Source organism: Salminus brasiliensis, chromosome 2 (genome assembly GCF_030463535.1).
Source record: "Salminus brasiliensis chromosome 2, fSalBra1.hap2, whole genome shotgun sequence".
Taxonomy (NCBI): domain Eukaryota; kingdom Metazoa; phylum Chordata; class Actinopteri; order Characiformes; family Bryconidae; genus Salminus; species Salminus brasiliensis.
Window position 1 is genome coordinate 54,420,954 of NC_132879.1, and position 8,736 is coordinate 54,429,689.

Sequence of the window (8,736 nt, forward strand, 5' to 3'; positions counted from 1 at the left end):
TAAGGGGGTGAATATTGATGCAGTCACTTATTTTACATTATATTATTTGTTTCATTGACATTTCTGTAGAAATCCCAAATGTTCACTTGACCTTAATGAGTTTTCTTTGTGTATTCTTGTAAAAGAAGCCAAATTCTATTGATTTTGAGTCAATTTATAACCATTATAAGATTATATATAATTATAACTACATTATTTAACACAACAGAAGCCTTAGTGTGTGATAAGCCTTTCTGAATTAAGGGGTTAAGCACTAACATGTACATGTCCAGGTTGGTTGTGTAGGAAACTCAACATCAACAGAACCTCCAACCTAAATGCCTTACACCCACTAGCCCTTCCATAAAGCCTGCCTAACCTTACTACAGCTACTATGAAAGAATGCTTTTGTGGGAGGAGAATGGATACGTCAATAAAAATTTCTTTCCTCGAATCATATGCCTAAGCTGAGAACCACCTTTATTTTTAAACGCTTATGCCTGTGTCATACTGAGGCCTAGTCTAAAAGTAATACATGCTTTTTCTCCCCTGGGCCCGACAGGCCCCACCGGTCTCACGTGTATGGGACCTGCATTAGCACGTTATCTCTTGATCCCTCCTGGTTCAGAGCTTTGTTTCATGCATTGTGCCTCTTTCGTCAGCGTGATCTCTCTTTCCATGGCGACTTCAGATAATCCCGTGGCAGAGAAGGCCGACATCTGACTGGCATTGTGAAGTTGCATAGTATGAATGTGCTTCCCGGCAGGGTGCTGAAATCTGACCATGAATACTCTGGCTTTCTTTCAGGACACGTAGCGCAAGGTGACCATGTCTGAGGGGTAAGGGTCATTTCACCTGGCATGATGACTCTATCAGCATCACATTCCTTTAACCTGACTGATTTACAGCGTGTGATGATGACTGCTCAAATAATATGTTTGTTATTTGTGTTCTTTGCCATGTTGGTTTATGGATGACGTCGTCCTTCAACAGGCCGGTAAGAAAATCTGCAGTCTTTTGTTGCTATCAAATCAAAAGCTCCCTTTTGACTGTTTCTTTTGCACAATTTGCCAGTATGTCATGAAGAATGCACTAATAGAAATTATCCATAACTATTCGGATTACACTAACATTAATATACAGTTATGTCAAAGAATTAGGACATTCACTCAAAGCCTATTTAAATATACATGACAATGATCCAAAGCATTTTACCAAGAAATGGCTGCAAAAAATAGAGAATTATGGATTGCTTAAGTATGAACTCGGATATTAACCCTATTGAGTTGAAGTAGGGTGATTTAATATGGACTGTGCAGGCAAGAAACCCCTTAATCATCACACAGCTGAAAGATTTCTGCATGGAGGAGTGGGAAAAACCTTCTTCTAGCCGTGTCATGTCAGAGGCTGGTAGACAGTTATAGGAGTGTCTAATTGAGGTTAGATTAGCCTAAGAGGAAATTCCAGCTATTAGGAAAGGGGGTTTTAGGCCTAACGTTTGACTGCTTATTTTGCCAAATTTGCCAGTAAGTCATGAAGAATACACTAATAGAAATGATCCATGGCTATTCGGATTACACTCTGACATTAATATACAGTTATGTCAAAGAATTAGGACATTCAATTAAAGCCTATTTAAATATATGGATTTAATCTTCATTTGAAGATGGGGGTTATAAAACTAAACACATCAGCTCCAGATGATTAGAACATGGTTAGAGAGAATTTTGGAGGAGCCTGTCTTTTTTAAACCTCAAAAATTAGTTTGGTTTGCTTCATGGGATCACCATGGGCTGCTCCAAATAGCTCTCAGAGGCCTTCAGAAAAAAGCCTGCCAAAAAGCATCAGGGCAAGACTGAAGTTTGCCAGAGAACACGAAGTCAAAGAACAAATTCAAAACTGAATTATTTTGCACCTTGTAACAGAAGACAAGGCGCAAACCACCAGAACATCCTCCTAACTGTGAAGGTTGGAGCTGAAAATGTCATGGTTTGGGGCAGTTTGACTGGAGCAGGTCCTGGCAAGCTCGCCATAATAATAGAATCCACTATGAATTCTTAAATGTATCAGATATTTATTGTATTGCTTAAGAAAGAAATATAAGAGACCATCTCACCCTAAACTAAAGCTAAAGTGGAGGTGGACTATGCAACATGACAATGATCCAAACCATTTCACCAAATGGCTGCAAAAAATGGAGAGTTCTGGATTGCTTAAGTATGAACTCAGATGTTAATTCTATTGAGTTGATGTGGGGTGATTTGATATGGACTGTGCAGGCAAGAAACCCCTCAATCCTCACACAGCTGAAAGATTTCTGCATGGAGGAGTGGGAATAAACCTTCTCCAAGTCAACGTCAGAGGCTGGTAGACAGTTATAGTGATGCCTAATTGAGGTTATTTCACCCAGGGAGGAAAATTCAGCCATCAGGACAGGGGGTTTTAGGCCATAAGGGGTTTTAAAAGACAGTTCTTCAGTTGTATGTGTTTAGTTATATTGCCTCGGTAGGTGCTGACCACTGCATGCCAGAAAACCCCAAAAGACCTGTCTGATGTTTTGGAGATGTTCTGATGACCCAGTCATCGAGAACATCACAGTTTGGTTCCTGGCAAAGTGTCTCATATTCTTATACTTGCCCATTTCTCCTGCTTTTAACACCAACATCACCTTTAAGAACTGACTGTTCACTCACTGCTTGACCTTGACAGATGGTCAAGCCACTGTAGGTGAAGATAGTCAGTGTTTTTCACATCACCTAATGTACTAATGTTATGGCTTATATAATATAATACTGCACATCTTCAAAAACGCCTTTTTTCAATTGCGTAATGATCCTACAAATTGTTTGCATGCAAAAGCCATTGATTGAAATTTGGCTGACATTTACCAAGCTCACATATTTGACAGTGAGCAATTAGCATGAATATCACGAGAGCGCAGTGAGCTGAATTGAATCACTCGGCCTAATCCCGGGGTAAATGGTCTTGTCTTTGAGAATTTCACATGAGGTTGCAGAGCAGCATGTCGCAAAGTAAGCTCCACTGTAGGTATGCCGTGCTCCGCTTAGTCCCGCATTGGGCGACTTGAGTCCTCACTCTGGAAATTCCAGCGGTAATCAGCTCAGGCAGTTTGTGCATGCTCCATGGCGTCTGCAGATTAGGCAGTGTTCGCGTCCTAATGTGACTGCAGGTTGGAATGAGAATGACTCGACTCTTTTCTCGCAGAAAAAGTCCAGGTCCAGGTCCAGGAACAAGCCCACGTCCAATTACTCAGCCACACGCAGGCTGATGCTGAAGGTAGGTTGGAACATGTCAAGTCAATATCTTCTGCAGATGAATCCCCACCTGTATCCATTATCATTGCACTCCTTGAATATTTACACACTTGATTAGTTGGCCTGTTTGGGCCTTTTAGCAGTTTCACAGCTCATGCATCATCTTGTAATGATATGGCTATAGAGTAACAGTCTCTGTTCCTTCAGGTAGATAATTACAACACAAGTGCATCCTGGGTATTCTCAGTACTTCTTGAACATTACCCAAAGACATGTATCATTAAAGACCTCCCTAGTTTTTGATAGTCAAAGTGGTTGAAAAGCTGGTCATCCAGGCAAGAGGCAACATAACGCAGCTGAATGCAGCGTTCATTACAAATGGTGTCCACAAACATTTGGACATATAGCATATAGCTGGCTAGGTAGCAAAATGGACCTGCTGTAAAACAGCAACTTCTAATTAATGTATTCAGCTACTTTACATTGCTAAATTGCTGGCACAGATGTGGAAATGCACACACACACACACACAGCTTGTCTAGACCCTGTAGAGAAGTACTGCCAATACAATAGGACTCTCTGGAGCAGATAATAAACATGAGCCTATTATTGGTACCATGCTTCCTAATAATAATGCTAGGTGGGCTATAGAGGGGTATAATAAAGCCCCCCAGCATTGAGCTGTGGAGCAGTGAAAGAACTTTGTTCTCTGGAGTGATGGATGATGCTTCATCCAGGACTTTTAGGATGAGCTGAGGAGTTGGGGATGAGGTAGGGTGGGGTGATGATCATCCAACATCCTGACCTCACTAATGCTCTTGTTGATAAATGCTACAATCAAATACTAACAGCAATGCTACTCCGAAATCTCGTAGAAAGCCTTCCTCTCTGTACAGTAGAGACAATTTGGTTTCTCTTGATTTCAGAAGAAGCTATGAACGAACTGGTGTCCCAATACTTTTGCCATTTTATCCATTGTTTCCTGTTAAAGCTTGATTCCTCATGTTTTTAATGAATTCTTTTCGCCACCTAATTATTGTTACCGTACACTTGCGTATAGCGCCATCTTGTGGCAGGTTTAAGCAAGGCTCTGGGCCCTATTTTAGCAATCTTAGGCGAGCCATCAACCATGCAGGGCGTGTCAGTGTGTTATTGCCATCGTAGCGACAGGAAAGTACACTGTACTACGTCTCTTAATTAATCATGGGTGTGTTTTTTTGGGAGTAACGTGTCATAATAAACCAATCAGTGTGTCTCTTGCCATTCCTTTAAGAGCCAGGTGCGGTCTGTCTGACTGTCTGCCGGATTGCAACTTCAGTGGTGTAAAGTGTGGGGGGTGTACGAGCGCCGGGCTGCACGTGCCTGTGTTGACAATTCACTGCCAGGATAGCAACGAACGTCTGACTGTTGACGAACGCCTGTCTAGGTTGTTTTCAGTCAGTGGAGTCACTCCTGCTGTGTTTTCCATCGCCAAGCTACACAGCAATACGCCAGAAACTGACCTGAACACCCCTCATTTCGAGACCACCACGCCCATCAGCGTAGATATATTCACAAGCAGTGCTGCTGTTTCAATGAGTCAATAGACTGTTGGTGGGGGGTAAGATGGCAATGGGGCCTCTGTCTGTAACTTTTATAGCACTGGGTTCCTTAAGTTGGTTGTCAGACTGGTAACGCTGGTCGACTACCTTCAACCTAAACTCCTGAACAACCTATTAGGGCCAGGAAGATGTTCTCAGCTGGATAGCAACAAGTAGTTGATTGAGTGTTAGCCATGCCGCTGTTTCTGTGCTTTGCTGCTGTCTTTCATCTGTTCTATCTTTCACAGACAAAACTTCTGAGGAAGGCAGAAGGCTTACTGGAAAAAGAGCAAGAACAGAAGAGAATAGAGCGCGAGAGCGTTCTGAACGAGAGAGCGCCTCCTCTCAAACTCTCTGGCCTCTCAGTACAGGAGCTGCAGGTACTGCAGATCAGCATTACAATTAGCAGCTTTTTAACACGACCCAGAAACATTACTACTCTTCATTTTCAAAGCCCCTGGGCTTAGAATCGCTCAGCGCGCTATTGCTTACAGGGCTGCACAGTGTGTCTTCGTTACCGTTATTAAAATGCGTGCCAGAATTTGGAAGTAGAAGCCTTGTTTGCTTCTATAAAATATGCATCTTTACATATTTTTGCATCCCAATGACAGAACTGCCCTAAATTTCGATTGCAGGAGCTTTGCAAGGATTTACATCAGAAGATTGATATTGTGGATGAGGCGAGATATGACCTTTCCATCAAAGTGGGCCGAAACGATACAGAGGTACTGAAGCTCATTTCCAAATTATTAATTATTAATTATTAATATTAATCTCTTCCTGTTCGGTTGGTTCCGTCATTAAGCTTTGAAAGGTTTTTACTGTGTAAATGTAATTGCATAATTACATCAAAATTACATAGTAGTTATTAATGTTGTAGTCAAGACCATTAGAGGCAAGACCAAGTCAAGACTGAGGCTGCATCCCATTTGAGCACTACACACTAACACTATATAAGATATAGACTATATCATCGATGTCCAGTGAAAAACAGGCATCTCCAAAACAGTGACTTCACAAGAGAGGGCCAAAATGGTCTTACTTTTGAATGGATGTTAATGTAAGTCATTTAGAGCATTTCTATTGGTCCATTCATCATCCAGAATTATTCACACAGTGTACAGAAGCAGCTACAAGGTTCAAACCATGGAGAAAACTAAAAACGCAATATACAAAAATGGAGATACATGGTTTTTATTGGACAGCAGCAATATACTAATCTTAATAGTGCAGGTTTGGCAGGTTAGTACAATAAATATAAACATACTAATCCGTTTGGTACTAACAGGAGGTGGTGTAGTGTTGCTATGCCAACATACCTTCTAGTGCCGCAGCCACCGCTGCATTTACACTTGCAGTATGTATCGTGGATGTTTGAGTACACTCAACAGACCTTTTATCAGTTCTACATGCATGACTCAGAACTACGCAGCATTAGTCATTAGTACACAATTGATGCGCCCTAGGTCTGTTTTGGCCGTTGTGCTGCTTTTTTTTATTAATTCAACATCAAGCCTTGTGAGATACTCACCAATTAGCGAGTCCAAAAAAAGACTTTATAGTACTCGAAACCAAGCCAAGATCAATTTCAGACCCAGTGTTGATTTCAGTGAGTGTTGATTTCATTCGGTGTTGATTTTACATTCAGTACTGATTTCATGCAGTGCTGATTTAACACCCAGTATTGATTTCACACTTACTGTTGATTTTAAGCCTAGTGTTGATTTCACACTGACTGCATTTGATTTAACTCAGGACTGATTTCATCACATTGTTTGATTTCACTCAGTGTTGATTTTATAGTGTTGATTTTACATTCTGTACTAATTTATATTGTGGTGATTTAATACCCAGTGTTAATTTCACACTGACAGTGTTTGATTTCACTCAGTGTTGATTTTATAGTGTTGATTTTACCTTCAGTACTGATTTCATATAGTGTCGATTTAACACCCAGTGTTGATTTCGCACTGACAGTGTTTGATTTAACTCTGATTTCATACAGTGTTGATTTCATTCTCACAGTGTTGGATTTCACTCAGTGTTGATTTTAAAGGGTTGATTTTACGTTCAGTACTGATTTCATATAGTGTCAATTTCACACAGTGTTGCTTTTACACTCACAGGATTTGATTTTATATTCAGTACTGATTTAACAGGGTGTTGATTTCACATTCACAGTTTTCCAGACTCTTTTGGTAATTTTATAAAAAATTAAAGACAGAGAGCGTTTCTGTCTCGTAGATCATGAGGAAAGGAAGTTTGCCATATTGCGCTTGACTGCTGCAGCCCATGATTGCATCATTACTGAAAGACTTGTTTCACGCATACGGTAGCACATGGTCTAAAGCCGAACATTCTTTGCATCAGATTCAGTCACTGCAGCAGAAGATCTTCGAGCTGAAGGGGAAAATGAAGAGACCCAAGCTGAAAAGAGTCAAGAAGTCAGCAGACGACGTGTTGGGAGCACTGACAGACAACAAACTCATGAAGGCCGACTTCAAAGCCAATCTGAAGACGGTGAAGAAGGAGGAAGAAAAGGTGACGTTAATGCCAGCTAAGCACTGCTTCATCTCTTTCCTACTGAAGTTTCAGCAGCCCTGGTTCAGCCTCATATCAAACCTTCTGTCAGGCTGAAGTTCAGGGGTGCTGTTGCAGAGAGGGGGATTTTTGTAGCATGTACGGCACTCTCGAAAAAATATATAATAAAAATATAAAATAATAAAATATAAAACCCTGCCAAAAAGGATTCTAAGGATTGATGCCATAAAAATATGCTGGCTCCCCAAAGAACGTTTCAGTGGATAGTTCTTTAAAGGATCGTTTTATACGAAACTCCACATAATGTAAAAAAAATTTATGCCAAGTTAACTTCTCCATGGTCCCACGGATGTGTTCTGCTTTAGCAATGGGTGACTTTTCACAGAACAAGGGCGTGGGCACCTAAGGCATCTGCTAGCTGATGCATTAGATGCATTAGAGCTTAGATGCTGATGCATCAGAACTTGGGTACCCAAAGTTGGGTTTCCCACAAGAGAATTGGCATCCGCCCCACACCCTACAGGATACTGAGTCGTAAATATTAAGCAACCCCTTAACACTCCAAGGCTCATTACACACTAATTACAAGGACTTCTGTACAAACCAGTGGGGCTATTCTTTGGTAATAGAAGCTTGTAATAACAAACAAATGAAACTTTTTGGAACAGATCAACATGTAAAAGTACACTACAGTGCAGAGGCCGCCTTTGTAATCAATCAATCACTTCATTCATTAATTGCTTATTGATTTGCATAGCGTTCATTTCTCAAGGAAGTACCCGAGTGACGCACCAGACGGATGCATATAGTGAACAGCAAGTATATCTCTATAGCCTTAGACGTACAGTCCAGCTCCCTAGTAGAGCATTTTCTAATGGCAGCTCTTGAGAGTTGGCGTAGGAGCTCTATACCGGCATATTCACACAAACAATCCACTGCCATTAGAGATAATTGTACACTCAGGCTATAGCCTCGTTTTTACTGCTCTCCTGCTGTTTGTCTCTTAGTTTCACTGAAAGTGCTTCTGTCTGTCTGTCCGTCCGTCTCTCTCTCCCTGCAGAAAGAGGAGGTGACAGACTGGAGGAAGAACGTGGAAGCCATGTCTGGGATGGAGGGCAGGAAGAAGATATTTAATGCTGGCCAGTGAAGCGGTGACAGCAGTGTTCAGTGTTTTTAAGACATTTTGGAGCAAAGAGAAGTCTGGCTGTTCAGTCAGCATCTCTGCAAAACGTAGGCCTACCAGATTCAAGACATAAACGGGGTCTCCGGATATGAGGGCATAGCATTTTTGGGGGGTTTTGTGTGTTTGTGTTTTTCGTGTGATCGTTTGAACTTTCCAAAAAACACGTGAACAGATCAGC

General features: G+C 41.3%; 1 protein-coding gene across 1 annotated transcript; it reads left to right on the forward strand.

The window, feature by feature from the left end:
- The first annotated feature begins 807 nt into the window (after window positions 1–807).
- On the forward strand, window positions 808–8,522 carry tnni4a (troponin I4a). The gene is made up of 6 exons (XM_072673986.1): window positions 808–818; window positions 3,216–3,276; window positions 5,083–5,214; window positions 5,470–5,559; window positions 7,205–7,375; window positions 8,436–8,522. The coding sequence occupies exons 1-6, from the start codon at window positions 808–810 to the stop codon at window positions 8,520–8,522; spliced, it is 552 nt and encodes a 183-aa protein (XP_072530087.1).
- The last annotated feature ends 214 nt before the right edge of the window (window positions 8,523–8,736 follow it).